This window comes from Acartia tonsa, chromosome 2 (assembly GCF_053477335.1).
Source record: "Acartia tonsa isolate MP-2025a chromosome 2, ASM5347733v1, whole genome shotgun sequence".
In the NCBI taxonomy this organism is placed as follows: Eukaryota; Metazoa; Arthropoda; class Copepoda; order Calanoida; family Acartiidae; genus Acartia; species Acartia tonsa.
In genome coordinates, this window is record NC_137261.1 from 26,246,381 (window position 1) to 26,264,554 (window position 18,174).

The window sequence follows — 18,174 nt, forward strand, 5'->3', positions numbered from 1 at the left end:
CATTAGGGAATGGGACTCTGCAGTATGGGAGGGACGAGATAAACCCAGCCGTTTTCAGAGAGAGCGACACGAGCTCCCCCATCACGAAGGAAGCCGACTCCAAAGCCTCGGCCGCCGTGCTCACCGCAACCAGGATAGACGAGATAGACGTTATCAACACCTTCAAGAACACCGTGCTAACCATTACCAGCACGATACTCGCAACATACTTGGCGAATACCCAAGGGAACAGCGACAAAGGCCTAGTGGCCTAGCAGCATGGGGATTCAGAGCTTGGCCAACTAGTGGCGACCTTCGCCAACAACTTGACAGAGGACGTCGCCGCTGTGACTCGGTTCAACCAGTGCCACGCTATGACCGTTAGAAGTCACGACAGCTAAGAAAATTAGCACCCATCAGCTTAGTTGGTAGTCTAGAGTAGCAACATATTTAATCCTTATTCATGATATCTATATTTAACCATATTATCCTTATTTAATCTTATTTAACCATATTAATATTATAATCACTATATGTTAATCTCTATTTAATCAAAATATATTATAATCAATAAGCACAAAATGAGTTGATATGTCGTCTAAAAAATAATTATGAAAGATTGATAAACTCTATTTAAGAAGGATAGGGATAAGTTAATAAAAAATTAATCGCAATTTTGATTCTATAAAACGAGAAAAATTTATAAAAAGGTTTCTAAGCGACAATAGTAGGATTTGCCTCAAATTGTATCAATAAAATGTGCGGCTGATGCCTAGAAAAGCTTCGCTCCCAGAAAAATAGGATTGTTATTAAAACGAAAATGCAAATTTTTAAATATTTCCAAAAAATTCTAGTTAATAGGTGTATCTTAATTATACGTTAATACTTAAGTAAAACGCTAACTTTAGAAAAAGGACCGATCCAAAAGGTTTCTATAAAAATGTAATAACTAAAATAAAAAAGGTCCTAAACAGAAAAATGACTTTTAAAAAATAATTACTACAAAAATCTATATCGACGAACGGAAAAAGCTAATTTTAGAGAAAGTTTCGCTCCAAAATTATTTTTGTTTGTAAATGAATGAACATCCCTTTTTGTAAGAACTAATAAAGGGTTAAAAAAGTTGACACATGTCAAATTTGAACATAAAACAGATCCAAAATTATTTAAAATTTAATTCAAACAATGCAAGTTTGAATAAATATGACGCCATCTTGCTTATTTAAAGTCCAACTTGCGAATTTTTAAACACACTCACACAGCCTAGCCTACTGGTGTGTTTGCGTCACACCACTCAGTTAGGGATACACACACCCTAGTGCCATATAGGCATACGCACACACAAGCCAATTAGCAGTAAAGTACATCTCAGAAGGTCACTGAGGGATACACACACACACACACACACACCACCCGTGTTGCGCAAAGCACACACACACACGCAAATACACTTAGCCTAGATAAAACATCAAACATACAAAATACAATTTTTATTAACAAAAAGTAACAAATTAATTAATAATCATATTAATAAAAAATTCTTCGCGTAGGCGTAAATATTCATCGAGAATAGGTCTCATGCGAACGACAACGGTCTCACGGTCGTCACCATAGCTGGGATATTGGGAGAGAAAGACACTATATAGGCGTTCCAAACGTTCATGAAATCCAATAAGGAAACCTTCCCTAACTCTCATAGGCAATTCAGGATTGTTGAACCTGGTCACACTCTCATATTTAACTTCATCCAACACTTTATCCAATAAAACCTTAATATGATTCTGCATACTCTCAAAATTAAGATTATTTACAAGCAAGGCTTGAGAATTTTCCAGCACATTTTCTGCAAAAGACATCTTTCAAACAGAAAATATAACTGATTAAAATACCATAATAACCATTCATTTTAAACCAAAATAACCAGGTACACTAAGCTAGGGATACGAATCAAGCTCACGAGTAAACATCATTAACCTGTCATTAATCAATTCCTATTGGCTAATAGAATGCTGCATGATAATGCGCTAAATTACAGCGGCAAGCCTAACATTACAATCCTTTCCAATACAAATATTACAATATAAAATAAATCTAATCTTTAATAAAAAATATTAATAAATTATTACGCCGTTTAAAACAAATAAAAAACAATTTTCCACAATTTATTGAAAAAATTAATTTGGAATCAATAAGAACAATATTTCGAAATCAAGGAAAGCTACCGCTGGTTTCCGCACAGATCCTGTTGGAAATTGAATCGAGTCTTCGGCGAATATAATCAACATAATCATTCGAATACTCGATAAAATCATCGGCAAACGTTGCAGGCTTAGTATCATCTGGTGTGAAACGAATAACCCATTCAAATTCTAGATCCAGCAATTCTCTTCTAAAATTATCGCGATCGGTTTGAGAAGCTAAATCTCCGTATTCGCCGTTTTGTAGACCCACCACAATTTTGGCTATATTTCTAGTGAAATCGCCATAAATAACTTTTAGAGCCTCGCGGCTAGCAAAAATAGGCATTTTCGCAATAAGCAACCAAACACAACTAAAATTAAACAAAACAAACCAAGCAAACATCAACTAAAACACAAAGATAAACCAACTCACGCGCAAATTAAACGCGCCAAATAACAAAGGTTTAATAAGCTATCACACCTGGAGAATAAAAAACACCCCTTTTTAAACCGATTAAAATAAAAACCAATCTACACAACAGCTGCAGGCAGCTAGACAATAAAAGAGGCGGCAAAATTGTTAAAACAAAAACAAAATTTTAGAAAAAATAATAATAAAACAAAATAAATAAAATAATTTTCACATTTATTAATGCATATTTGAAACACAAATAATTTGTCTAAACATGAAAAACTTGCAGCTGGTGAAACTCCACATCATCTTCTACAGTTTTCAACTTAGCAAGTTGAACATCTTCAGTTTCTCCCGGCAAAGGCCGACAGAGCAAGACCCTTGGGACTAAAGTCTCTTGGACAGCCAATAGTCTAACCACCTCCTGTCTATCTACGGTAGGATCAGAGGTCTCAATCCTCGCTTGTAAATATCTATGGGCATTCCTCATGACGCTAGTCAAATCCTCCCAAATTAATCTAACAGTTTCGCTTGCAGCCATTCTTTTAAATATTCGATAACAAACTAAAAGTAAGGCCAAAACCAAAAAACATTAGAACTCTAAGCACACCAGATACGCGCGCGCAAAACTAAATAAACCATCCATAGAACAAAAACAAAATAGATCAGAAATATTTTCGAACATACAAAACAACAAATAAATAAATATTACAAAATTTATTCATAAATTATGACAATAAATTTCATAAAACACTACAAATTGAAACTAAACTACAAATTTAAATTTTTAATATTCTTGCCAAAAATCATAAACAGTCTGGCCAGCAAAGCCCATAGCATCCCGGAAAAATCGATCCAGTCTTGCAACCTTTTTAAAGATAGGCTTAATTCTTCGTATAAAAGCCCCCTTGGTTTCTCCAAAGATGGGGCGGCTCAAGCTGAAATAGTTGAACAGTACATCCAATTCACGCAAACATCCTTTAGACAAGATACAGATACCATCATCAACACAGTCCAGATATGCTTCGAACTGCTGCCGAGCACAACCAAACTCGTATTCTCGAATAAAATCCCAATCTTCACAGGCACTCGCATACGCATTTTCATAACAAACATCCGCATCCATGGAATCCTTCTCAGACATTTTTACTCCAAAGTTCAATAAAGAATGATAAAATCATAAAGCACAACTTATATTTATACTTAAAATTGTCAATAACATACATACAGATTACAAACACACACACTGATATCAAAAAATTCAAATAACAAGTAAAAAACTTAAACTTTAAGAATAAAAGGTAAAATTTAAATTTTGTTCCAAAAACATTAAATTTATAAAACTTCTAAAAGTGAGTTATAACCCTTATAGCGTTAACACACAACAGCACTAGAAAAAATTAGCAAAATTAAAAAATAATATTTAACATTGCATTTAAAATGTAATCCCTGCTATAAAACTTTTTAATTTCGAATATTAAAACCTAACAACACTCAACGATAAAAATAAAATACAAATTATACAACACATCATATTTATTAATAAGAAACAACAAACTAATTAATAATCATATTAGCATAAAACTCTTCGCGCAGCTGATAATATCCTTCAATAATAGGTCTAATACTAGCAATAAAAGAATCTCGATCAACACCAAATACTGGCTGTAGGATAAGAAATCTCTCATATAGGCTATCCAAACGACCAAAGAATCCAGAGGCCCAGAACTCTTCCCTCATTCTTATAGGCAACGTTGGATCATTAAATCTAGTAAAACTAGCATAACGGGCCTCATCTTGAAAACTATCCAACAGGAAAGTAAAATTCAATTTTAAACTCTCAAAATGGCTATTATTCAACTCGAAAGCTTCAACTTTCTCCTCCTCTGTTAAAGGCATTTTCAAACAAAAATCCACAACTAATAAAACCAAATCAAAAGCAAACCATTTTTATACCAAAAACCCAAGCTGATAAAAAACAAATCACGTGCACTTAACTCACGAGTACACCTCTTAAACCTGTCTTTAAAACGAATTCCTATTGGACAACCAGCCAAAGACAAAGACAAAGAGGAACATAAAATAGCAACAAACTAATGTCCACATAAAACTGCAAATAACATGAAATAGCAAATCCTATCTATCTTTCTCTCGAACTAAATCTATATCACTAATACTCAGTCAGGCAAAATTCTAAAAAGTCAATAAAAAAGCGCTACTAGTCTTGAACAAATAATCACTTATAAGATAGATAGAAAATAATTTTCAACAAATACACCCTCCCTCCCTACATCCCTGGAATTTAAATAATTAAAGGAGATATAAAAGCTACATATATGTCGTCAAAATACCCCTAAACGGTAATTTTTTTTTTTGCCACAGGGGGAGAGTATTTGCCATAGCAAATAACATTAAATCTTTTGGTTAATAAAAAATCCTTTAAAGTTTCATTCAAATAAAATAAGGGTAAAGTATGCATACGGCCTTATTCCTCAATAAAAGAAAAAAGAGGTCTTTTAGCTCAAATCAAAAAGGGCAACTAGCTCCCAAACTTATAAACAGATAAGAACGGGGCAATAGGTCAAACATAGACTAAAAATAACTTTCCAAAGACCCTAAAATAAAAATAGGGAGGAAAGCACCATAGGTTATAAAAAACCAAATATATTGAAACTTAAAAAACATAAAACGTACTCACCACAATAACCAAAAGAAAACACACAACGCCAGCCCCAACCAGCAAGAGTGCTGGGCAAGCGGCCCGAAGGCCGCTCACGGGCGCCTCCTTCAAATCCGAGATATTTTCGGAACAGTTAAACAAGACAGGCGGCGCTGGATGTTGGTAGCGACTAAAAAAGAAAAAGATAGAAATAATACTATTTTTTCCTCTAATAAATACTTCTAAAAAAGTACAAAAAAATAGTCATTACCTACAAATAACATTAACTACAGAAGGCTCTAAGCAACGTAAAAAATCTTTATGATAGTCCAACGAACCATCATGGAGATCAACACCAATCTCCTCACTACTATCTTCGTCGTAAACGTAGTTGGGATCCATAACAATAACTAATCAAAAACTGTAAGATTTCAGTGTATAATTTCACTGACTAAATAAAAAAGCAATATATATATCAAAATTCTAATTATTACCTCGCAATCTACTAAACAGCAGATAAAATAGATGGTGAAATTAGCATACAGCCAAATGGCCAAAAAATACCCCAGGTAGATCTGGGAAAGCAGAAAAATCTGAAAATAACATAAATAAATTAGTAAAGAAATACCAAAAAATATATTAAAAGACTCTTGTTAAATATCTTTAGATAATAAAACGCTAAAATCGAGATAAAAATTAGCGGGATATTGAGAACACTTTATTAAAATAAGTCCGATACTTAAAAAAAGTTACTTACCACATAATAGAACAATAAGCTGGGGGAGCATCCTCCACAGCAACAACATTGCGCTCAACAGCGGCGTTAGAAACAGGAGCTTCAACATCCTGGAGCTGAAATTCTTCAGTGGCCCCCCCCGGACGTGAGCGAAGATGAAACACCTGGCCAAACGCCAGGGAAAAACGCCGGGAGAAGGTCTTCAGTTTGTCTTTTGGCAACACTGAAAATAAATCAAAATTAATAAAACATTATAAATAAATTAAGATAAACCTTTTAAAGATCGGACCAATACTCAATAAATCTATTAATTGATATCATTTTCAAAAAGCAATTATATTATTTTTATGTTTCAGCACAGCACATAAATCAGAGATTAAAAGATGGCGCGTGCATATAAAAAGCAAAAAGTTATATGCATAGGGGGAAGTTACTTTCAACGAGTAAGGTCCGAACTTGAAAAGGCAGGTTTTATTTTTCTTTTTCTAACAAATGTACAGATGTTATATTCATCAAACTTACCCCCCAGAAAAAGGGAAATGAAAAGAAATTTCTTTAAAACCTTAAGAAAAGAATTAAACAATAACACACTAATACTGTTAAATTTAACAGGAAACTCTCTATTTGTCAACCAATGTAAAAATGACCACCACAACCCAGAAAATACAACCGGTTTCGACAACGACAAAACAATATCATACATAGAATGTATGAAAAAACTAATAAGGCTCCTGGTTAGAAATTTCAAGAAAAAAGGGATGGAAGTGTCAGAGATGAAGGAAAGAATCGTGATTCTGCCAACCTCCCCAAGATTTATCTATACGTGTTGCCAAGATCCTAATCACCACACACAAGATTTAAAAACAATCCATGATACAGTGACATCAATGCAATTAACTTTAAAACAATGTTTCACCTTAAAAAAAGTACCGATAGTCCGAGTGGTGCCATTGCGCCACTGGATCAACTTCATACTAATCAACCTGGACATAAACGAAATATTTTGTGCAGATATGGAATTCTTGAAAAAACTGTGCAAAAGGAACTTCTATTACTCTTTCCGAAATTTAGGAGGGAATAAGACCGCTCAAAAAATAATACTGAAATATGTGTTAGACTTGAAAAAAGACAATGGATTACACATCAAATCAGACTACAACAAATTATGGATTGACTACCTGCACTGTCTGATAACACCTGACTATTCGATTAATGCAATTGTAAGCAAAAAATTGCTTATTCATTATGATAAATTAAAGCACTAGGACGATTAAAAATGTATGACTTTCAGTGGTTACACAAAAAACTAGACAAAAAACTAAAAAACCCTTTTTACTTTTAGGAAATGATTTTGTTAATCCTATCCTTACTATTTGGGGCTAGTAGTGGTGTGTTACAAGGGGAACAGGTCAGTTTTCTCAAGGAATCTCACTACCTACCAGTAGAAAGATTCCCTTCTTATTACCAAGATTCCATACAATTCAAAATACAAATTCTAGGGGAAAAAGAGTTTAAAAACATTTTTAGAGAACAAATTCAACATGGCTTTTGGCAAGCCTTTAAATTCATTGCTAGGAGATATTTCCAAAACGAACAACTGAACCATATTGGTATAGGATTACTAGACTTAAAAAATAGTTTGGATAGAATCAAAAATGGCACTATTACATGTAAATTAGCTAACGTAGAGGATCTGATTATAGAATTATATGACATGATTACTGCTAGTAACCCTACAACCACTGAAAGTCCTACTAGAAAAAAGCGAAGTGAACCTAAAAAACCACGTCTTGACCCCGCAATTTCTAACAAACCACCAGCAATAGAAAATCCAGCATTTCCAGCTTTCACTATGAGACAAATATTGGAAATAATTTTTGATAACGGTTTTGAAAACCCACCTACTCAATATAATGATAGACCCAGATCTGAACAACTAAAAATAAGTATATCAGTAAATTATGGAATCGAAAATTTAAGAAGAGAACAATTATTTAGAATAGGAAAACTAGGGAATTTTGATTTAAAAAGATACAATACCCGAGTACTAAAAAAGAAAGTAAGAAAAGGCATAGCTAAATTGCTAGGAATGGAAGAAATGCCAGACGAAGTGTTTCGCAGATATGTCAGCGATTCAACTTCTGGTTTAATCAACTTTTTGGATTCAAATAATCTTCCATTACCTGGTGCTAATTCAGCTGGCCCTTCTACTTCAAATAATATAAATAGTAACAGTCAAGACAACGGGGATCAAAACATGGATTTAGGAGGACTCAATTATAATGATTATAATGACTATGACGACCCAAACTATAACCCTGACACAGACTCTGACGCTCAAATGAGTTCAAGCTCCGACTCTGAAAGCGATAGCGATGAAATTGACGAAAGTGAACTAGAGGATCTAGGGGATGAACAACCCCCTCCATCATACTCAACAGAGGAACCAACATCTGAATCTCTACCTCCATCACCTCCACCAACACTACCTTCAACACAATCTGAATCTACCCCATCAACAGAAACCCCTCCAACTACTGAAACTAGCTCTAACCCTACGGAAAAATCGAGCTCAGCAACAGTAGCAAGTACAGATCCTACAACAAAAACAGAAACCCCTCCAACTACTGAAACTAGCTCTAACCCTACGGAAAAATCGAGCTCAGCAACAGTAGCAAATACTAATCCTACAACAAAAACAGAAGCTCCTATGATTTCTCCCAAACCGGAAGAACCACAGGAAGATCATAGCCATGCAGCCTCCAATGGGGAACCTCCTTTACCTGGACGTTCTCCACCTGTGAAAGAAGAATCTCATCTACCTGAAAATTCTTCTCCTGTGAAAGAAGAATCTCATCTACCTGAAAATTCTTCTCCGGTGACAGAAGAATCCCATTCACCTGAAAACTCCTCACCTGTAAAAGAAGAACCTCCTTTACCCGAACACACTCCACCCATAAAACCTGAAGACATCCTAATTAAACCCAACATAGAATCTTATCTATCCAGAGACATGGAAGAATCCATCTCAAATGCCAATGCTATAAAACCTGAAAACAATCTTAACACGGAAATGGAGGTTGACAATGATGACCCTAACCCGATAAAACCAGAAAATAATCCCGAATCACAAATGGAAGTCAGTGGGGAAAGTAATGCTTCAATAAAACCTTTACCTAAAGATGAAAATAATAGAAAGGGATTAAGATGTATACCACTAAATAGGTTGACTGAGGAAATAATGGAGGTGGATCTAACAGAGTGTGATGAACCCAACCATGTAAACATACTACAAACTATTTTTGAATTAAGACAACATCTAGGTCAACTAGTTAATCAAGCAGCTAGTAAAGATAGCGAAATAACAAGGTTAAAAGATCATATAGAAGATCTAGAAAACATCATTAAACTGGAAACACAGGAAAGAACCAGGCTAGAAAATCTACAACGAGATTGTTCAGCAAGCTTAGCACATTTATCCGCAACATATCAGGACTTAGGTCGAAGGTATGATGACCTGGAAGCGCAAAATCAAGCTTTATTTGGAAGTAAATTAACACTAGAAAGTAGAGTAACAGCTGAAAAAACAAGAGCTGATACTGCGGAAGGAAGATGGGCAGAACTAAATGAATTATACGAACAAATAACGGCTGAAAAATTAAGTACTGATTTAAATCTCAATGAACTTAAAAGTACTGTAACATCATTAACAATAGACAACAAACAGGTCAACAACGATAAAGAACTACTAACAATAAGGTTAGAGAATTGCGAAAAAAGGACAAATACTCTAGATAAGAATCTCCAAGAATTAAATCAAAATATACTTGCTTTGCAAAAAGAAATAAATAGACTAGAACTAGAAAGAAATAAAGCCATTAACGAAAAAGCCACAGTTCAAAATCAATTAGATACCTTAATATTCCAAAAAGATAGGTTTAAAGATGATAAGGTAAAATGGCTAAATAAAGAAATAAAAGAAATAGAAGTAAAAAGGGGTTTATTAGAAAATAATTTGGAAGACTGCCAAAAAACTATCAAAGATCTAACACTAGAAAAAGAAAAAGCTCAAAAAGACTATGGGAGAAACATCTTACAAATAAGAGAGAAATTGTCACAAGAAATTTCAGAATTAAAAGAACAACTTCAATCTGCTACTTCATACATCAATGAAGGGATTGAAACAGAAAAAATTCTGCAAAATGACAAAGCAGTAGCAAAAAATAAAGAACTAAAACTTGTTGCTGAAAAAATCGCATTACAAAATAATATAATCTCCATTGATTCAATGTTAAAATCAAAAAACATTAAAAAACCGCTATCTTAGAGGACTATTCAAGAAAACTATGGGGAAAAATAGGGATTTAAAGAAACAAAATCGTATTCTAAAACGACAAATACTTGAAGGCAATAATTTACCAATCAGCGGACCAAAAGTGGAGAATGGAACTCCTTCATCCTCTGAAAAACCTGCAACACCAGCAGGATCAAGCTCCGAAACACCTCCAGCTAACAATGGAGGACAATCAGAAGCGAACGGCGTACCTCCTGGTAATAGTGAAGCACCTCCAACAAACAGTGAAACACCTCCAGTCAATGCTGGATCATCCCAAGAAAATAACAATGGGGAACAAAATAATAACAATGGAGGACAAAATAATAACAATGGAGGACAAAACAATAACAATGGAGGACAAAGTAATAATAATGGAGATCAAAATAATAACGATAGGTCAGAACAATCCGATGATGGAGACAATGACGAGGGTGATAATGAATCTGATTATCCAGACTTCAGAACATCCGAAGAAGTTCTGTCTCAAATTAATCTAGCTTATGACGAAATTAAAAAGATCAAAAGCTTAGTACAAACTCCGGAAACTAGACAAAGATTAATAAGATTGGAAACAAAATATGACACTTTAACTGAAATTTTAGCAAGCTTAGCACGAGATAGCGAAAAAATTCAGAATACTCTAGAATCTATACCAAATAGTGGACTCACACCACTCTATTCCAAAATCAACTTTAGAAAAACCTTAAAACTACAGGAATTTGACTTAGGCCTCAGAATACAAAAAATCTATGACACCTTAAAAGGGACCAAAACACCTTTGAGACAAAGAATATACCGCCGTATCATGGAAGAAATAGACCTAATATCAAATTATCTAATTAATATTATTCCATTAGGGGATCAACCTAAAGTGATTGATCCCACCTTACTACGAGAATGCGTAGATTTAGTAGCTGCTGATAAACCTATAGTAAGCATGTTGTACCATGATGATTATCTATGGGCCTTTAACACAGATAAACATTATGGATACAAATACAAATCGATGTGGTTTGGTGGTGTGCCACAATGGGCTTTGCGAGAAAGGACGATTTTTTCATCTACCTTTCCCCCAGAGCTCCTTTGTGACAAAACACTAATCCATCATCACTCTGTATATTGCTTAGGAAGACATATAAGAGTAGAGGACAACAAATGCATAAAGGACACCGTGAAAAGTTGCGATTATACTTTTACATTCTCAGCAGACGCACACACAGAATTAATAGAGGACCTAACTTATGCCTGTAACACTACATGTGAAATTTACCAACACGAAGGAAATCCTATCGCCAGCTTTCTTATGACACCAGACCTTATTAACAAACATTTTGGAAAAACCGGATCTTTCAATGATATTTTAGGAGTAATTTACGATTTTATAATGCAACACTGGTGGGCAATTTTCGTGTGGGTTTCTTTTGGAGGTCTTAACGTGATCATAATCATTGTTACATGCTTTAGTAATTATTTCATTAGTAACGAAGGAGAATTCAGATGGTTCCCTTGCACAAAAGATGACGCAAAAAATTTGGCAAAATGTTGTTGTTGCAAAGAACAAGAAATTAGGCCTACAGAATATGAGCTCGTTAACCTCCAAAGGCCAGCCGCTTAAGAGGTCGACCACCAGTGTACACAAAAATTTCCTAACAAAATAAATAAAATTATCAAAAAACTAAATTAATATCATTAAAAGATCCAAATTTATTTAGGAAAAAATATACATCCAATTACCTTACTGCTAATTTTGTTTTTAGGTACCTATATATATATATTTTTAGACCGACAGACTAGGAAAATTGTACAACATCCACGCAGCACCAGAAATTACCAGGGTAACCAAAAAACCATTAAAATTCTAAAAAAGACCAAAAGACAATAACTAGACATTTAAAACGCAAAGATCTACTTTACAAAAACTACGGCACACAAATTTTAACATTATTATGTCACAAAATCAAATTTTGCTTAATTATAAAAACATATAAAAAACCTCCATATTGTTCTAAAAAATGTAAAGAATAATTCTAAATCAAATTAAATCAGTTACAATTAAGACTTGAGGCTGGACACATCTATCTAAAATTATGCTTGGCTTTCATTGATTATAAGTCAAATAGAAATAGTTTTGTAAAAGAACAATTTTTAAGGTAAACCACAGTTTTTCCATTACGAAATAATTTTAATAAATCATACGTGATAAATAACCACCTAGTACCTCAAAAACCAATGCTTATTTCTCCAATTTTTAAATTTTTAAAAACAATTCTGATACGTTCCAATCACTAATTAATAATTTTCCTGTTCTTAATCAAAAAAGGCTACATTAATCCGGGATAAAGGAAAGGATACAGAACCTTTAATGATTTTTAAATATTTTTAGAATGAACAATCAGAGTTTGCATTTCCTAAAGACGAGAAGTTATTAGCTGCGGCTGCAAAGTCCCGCAAATACAGCGTCACCGCTCAGGGTGGTTCTACCACCTGTATTTGTTAGGGCATTCCCGCCTATCCCAGCCACGCTCAGGTGGACAATTGAGAGGATTGACAATGGCTGATAATTTTTCAGGAACGACAGCTCCAATTGAGGGGGTAAATAATCATGTTAGACAATCTGCAACCTATCCCGAGGGGCAATACCAATCTGTCCTAACCGAAGCCTTAAGGAAGCTGATGTTATCAGCTGAAAAAATAGATTTCCCATCTGGAGAAGTAATGCAATTGGTTGAGAGGAATTTGACCGTTTACACCCCAAAATACAAACGTCCAATTACCCCAGCTGAAATGTTAACTATGTGTCCTAATCAATGGATGGGAGGGGAAGTAATATTTGCTTTTCTATTGGAAGAACTTGGTCACCTCGAAAACGTCGCTATTCTACATACCTATTTTGGCGAATTTCTAAAAAGCAACAGCCGAGAGGAACTAAACCAAATATATGACGGACAACTAAATAGCATGTTAAATAGAGAAGTAGTCCTAATTCCCCTTCACCTAAGGGGAAACCACTGGGCTCTCGTCGTAGTTTATAAATCAAGCAATCAAATAGCATACTATGACTCGCTCCTTCAATGGGACTTAGCAGATCATAGAAAAAGTATTGTTGAATTTCTGCAAAAATTACACAACATTTTTGTAGAAGAAAGAATTCTACACGCGCCTGTAACCGCTAATATCGTCAACGATGCGCCACAACAAACAAATCTAAATGAATGTGGCCTTTACGTCTGTAAAACGGCGGTTGCCTTGATCAGGGGAGAACCACTCAACTTTGGCGGTCAAGACCTAAACTATTATCGAAAAACCATAGTCAAAAGCGTTCTTGGCATTGACTGCAAAGATGCCCCAACAAATTCTGTGAATACGCTAGAACCAACATCACCAAGCATGGAAGAAACCATAGAAACGGAATTAAACCTTACCTTTCAGGATCTCCCTGACTATAGCGACATGTTAGAGGACCTCTTTGCTGAAATAGACAAGGACATAGCTAATGCCCCTCAACCAACTCAACAGATAAACCAACCAAGCATGGAGTGTACAATGGATCAACCAACCCCCATGGACAGCGTTAGCCAACTGCCTGTAACAGCCGCGGAAGTAGAAGATCCTTTCCAACTATGGGATAAAAAATACCAAGAACAAATAAAATACCTTAAAACAACCGAGATCCCCTATCTAGACTTTAACCGAGACAATGTTTTGTGTACACATAACTGGTTGGGAAGCTACAAAGACTGCAGAAAAATGTCAGAAGTTGCCGTAATACTAAGACAACAATATGATGTAGTTGGGGAACATAAATGGACCTTTTTGGCAAATGAAGCCAGACGAGACGGGCGTTTCATCATAAATTGGTTTCTAAAAACCCCTGTGTATGACATAGAAATTGGGCCTATGTCTTTTCTACCAGGAAACCGGAAAGCTGTATGCAGAATGATAAGAATTATAAAAAACCTCAGCAGACACCAAATGGACTTGGTTACACAACAAATGATAGACAAAAAACTCAATATGTTCCACAATAATCCCGACTACCACAAGACAAAAATACACGAGACCAGGAGGATTCCAACAAAAAGGACCGTCAAACGACTACAAAATTAAATGTAATGAAAAACTACCACTGGAAACAAAAACGCAAAAAAGATTTTATTCTTACTCAAAAAACCCAAAACAAATTTTTACCCAAAAAACCCCAAGCAAAATTTATTTTTAATCAAAACCCAAAACAAAATTTATTCTTACTCAAATAATTCAAAACAAAATTTCCTACTTTTAAAAGGGAAAACTTTATAAAATTTTAAAAAATTAAAAACACAAAAAAGCTAATGCTAGCTAAAAAAACCACAAAAAAACCTAAAGCTAAAGGGAAAAAACTACTCTATAATTAAGTTGTCTAAAATAATAAAATACGATAATATATATATGTATACTCGAGGAAATATCTGATCAATGATACCTTTCTGTCACTGCTAGCTGCTCTTATGTAAATAATATAAGTGGAAGAGGGTGACACTGATCAGACGGTTCCTTTGACCAATAATTTAAAATATGGTAAACTGATTGAAAAATACACAAATAAAAGAGGCTAATTTGTTTGAGTATTTTACTTTCAGCAAATAAAGTAGTAAAGTTAAAATATATTAAAAAATCGGTCAAAATCGAATAAAACGAACTATGCACTTACGGAATTTCGCAAGAAGGAGAACGATTAACAGAGAAATGAGCGTCAGGGTGGCAATCAACACGTCTCCGGACACGGGATCAGCAGGACTTATCATGTCAAGCCCGACCTTCTCCAACTGGTATAACGTATTCTGAAAAAAGGAAAAATCATTTACTTATCAAAAGAGAATAATTAAAACAGAATAAAATAAATAAAATATAAAATTCAAACACAAAACAACTGTTATGCGATAAGCATAATACAGGGATGTTTGAAATTTTATATGATTATGAAAAATGAAAAAAGTTTCTTTAAAGAATACGTATAAAATTTAGTCCGAAAAAGATATTTATCTACCGCCATAGGGAGACTAAATATTATACAATTCTAAATTAAGGAATAGAGATTTTTAAGAAAACTGATATAAATGATTTACTTTGAAACTAAGCGATAATGACCGAAAATATTGTAATTAAAATAATATTGTAATTAATGTAATAACATTTTATGTTTATTAAAATCAGCAAATAAAAGAAAAAAGCTAAACCAAAACAGAAGCTGATTCTAATAAATATAAAACTATTAATATTAAGGAAATACATTATTGTGATTGAAATATTCATTTGATAAAACATTATCTATTATAGTAAAAAAAAGTCTCCATAGAAAGAACAGGATTAAGGATCAGTGCCGGAACAATAAAAAAGGTATATTTACCTGCAGAAACAACCGGTCCTCCTCCTTATCCCTGCCTGGCTGCCCTAACATCTCTACCAGCTTACCGCCGGTATAGATGTTTAAGGCATTAAACTGTTGCATGGTGAGATTATACTCGGCCAGGACCGAGTATAACCTCCCCATGGCAACTTCGTTTAACATAATGCCTGACAAAAATAAGCTCGCACAAAATGAGGTCGCAGAAAATAATCGAAAATTCTGAAAAATAAGAATCACTTTTAATAATATCAACATGAAGAATTGATTCCTCATTCGACAAGACAAAAAACTTATCACCGAAGGCTAATTCGAAGGGAAAAAATATTGAAATTATCACCTAGCCTTTATTTGTGCATTTACACATGCTTTTTTCATATTATTAACCTATAAAAGGTGAATTTTCACTGTATTTTTCCCTTTTTACAAAATAAAAAATTTTCAGCGTGCCGCCACCTTAAAGTAAACTAAAACCAGCATGGTTATTCAAAATGGCGTACTCTGGAGTATACGCGGCATTCGCGAAATATGTGAGATAAGACGACATTTGGCCATCGGTATAAGTATTTTTGGTCTCTTTATATTTATGAAATAAAAACCTTAAACAAAATCGTAAATATAGTATTTAGTAATTTTTCTTTGTACAAAAAACACAAAAAAATCATTAAAATAATAAACGAAAGATGTCCTATGATTTAAAACACCTCAAAAACCAAGGCTGTATGAAACACGGGTCATCCTTAGCCTCTTGAAACGTGTTATAATCGAGCTTTTCTTTTTGAGGGGGGTACATGGTTCGTCCTTTTCCCCTAAACCGATTCTATGAATAACTTGTAGAGTAGCTTTGCTGGGGAAAAATCCAAACCATACCTTAAATTATGTATTTATTCTAATGAAAATAAAAGACGATAAAATATTATAAAAATTAGACAAATTTAAAACAATTTAATATAATATTTAAGTAAAAAAGCACGTATAAAGACCTATTTATTAAAATGGGGAAATAAGATCTATAAAACGAAGACCCTATAAAGGTAAAGTGAGAGACAATACCCCTTTTAATAGAATGGTCATAGTACAGCTAAAAAATTATTAGCAAAAATTGTCAATATAAATTAACATTAGTAAAACAACACAAGAATCATAAAATTAGAGGTTTCGAGATAAACAAACTAAATTAAAAGAATAAAATTTGTAAAAATAAAGATGACATTGAAAAAACATTATTAGAAAAACTAATTTGAAACCAATAGTTTAATGCATTCTTGATGTAAAATAAAATAAAATGTGATCTTACTAATTTATGAAATGCTATTTGTGATTTAGTTGAGATATGCACACACTTTTAAATGCAAAATCTTAATAATCAGGTCGCCAATTTCCCTAAAACATGAAAATTAACACAAAAATACATATCATCCCTTTTGTCTCTCTTTTTCCCAAGGCTTCAGGGCCTATAAAAGTAAACCTGGGAAAGAGAAACAGTCAGTCGTGATACGGAATTACTATATTACATATACTCTTTAAAAAATTCTAAAATTTAAAGGGAAGACTCCCTTCTCTTTCTTTGGAATTTTCTTGAGGGTCTTGGCGGCTCACACTTAGGATTTTCATTTAAAACACACCTAAAAAATAAAAAGTTTTGTTAGATAAATTCATAAATACTTTGTTAAATAAATTATAGAATATCATTTGATGTTGGTCAATTGAGATAAATTTAAGGATAAGGCCTTCTTAGGGCCTAAAAGCTTAGGCATCCGAACGGATAGTTATCTCCAAGTTTTTGTTCTGAAGAGAACTCCTATAGCGTGGTGTGACCACACCATTAAATTGCAAGTTACTACGGGACTAAATAGGAATAACAAAGGGAAAGCACGGTGGTGGCCCCGCCACTACGGTTGATGATAGCTCATTATCTGACGGCCGATACTAACAAACCGGATCTTCCCTCGAGCTTCTGAAGTCCAAAAAGGTTGGAGATCATTATCTATTCGGACAATTTAACATTTTCGAATTAGAACTCTGAATAAGTTCAAGTCTTAAAGGTAGTTTTATTTTACTAATACTCTGGAAGATCGGTTCGGTGCTGGCCTAGTGATTTACCTACCTGACGAAGGTACCTAACAAGGAATTTCACGCCTCACGGGGATACAGGCAGCAGAACAGGAATGTTGTAGTCATGTTCGCATGACTCTGGTAATCACAACAGATACTTCCAGTTTAAGTTGGTAAAGTCAGATACCTAGGAATAAAAAATTCTCAGATTAAATAGCAATACAAAGTTATCAGTAATATTTTGATATCATTTTCGGATTAGGGCTATTAAGAAAAAGATTATCTCTTAAAGCGAACTTGGATTTAGGATCGGTGTAATATAATTCCGCCATTCTAAGGTTAGAAATACTCGCCGAACAGAGATTAATGCGTCACTGATCTGGAAAGGAGACATTGGTGAGAGATTGTAGTTCTGTGATAAAGGATTACATTTG

The 18,174-nt window shown here is 34.0% G+C and overlaps 3 protein-coding genes across 3 annotated transcripts in view; 1 reads left to right on the forward strand and 2 right to left on the reverse strand.

Moving 5' to 3' along the window:
- LOC145307628 (reticulon-1-A-like) overlaps nucleotides 1–18,174 on the forward strand; it is a 285,455-nt gene that overhangs the window by 170,429 nt on the left and 96,852 nt on the right. The window lies entirely within an intron of this gene.
- Nucleotides 1–18,174, reverse strand: part of LOC145307607 (uncharacterized) — a 44,873-nt gene that overhangs the window by 19,828 nt on the left and 6,871 nt on the right. The window lies entirely within an intron of this gene.
- Nucleotides 5,982–16,221, reverse strand: LOC145307634 (uncharacterized). The gene is made up of 3 exons (XM_080150118.1): nucleotides 15,689–16,221; nucleotides 14,993–15,122; nucleotides 5,982–6,189 (listed from the first exon to the last, which is right to left on the reverse strand). The coding sequence occupies exons 1-3, from the start codon at nucleotides 15,959–15,961 to the stop codon at nucleotides 5,984–5,986; spliced, it is 609 nt and encodes a 202-aa protein (XP_080006244.1). The 5' UTR covers nucleotides 15,962–16,221; the 3' UTR covers nucleotides 5,982–5,983.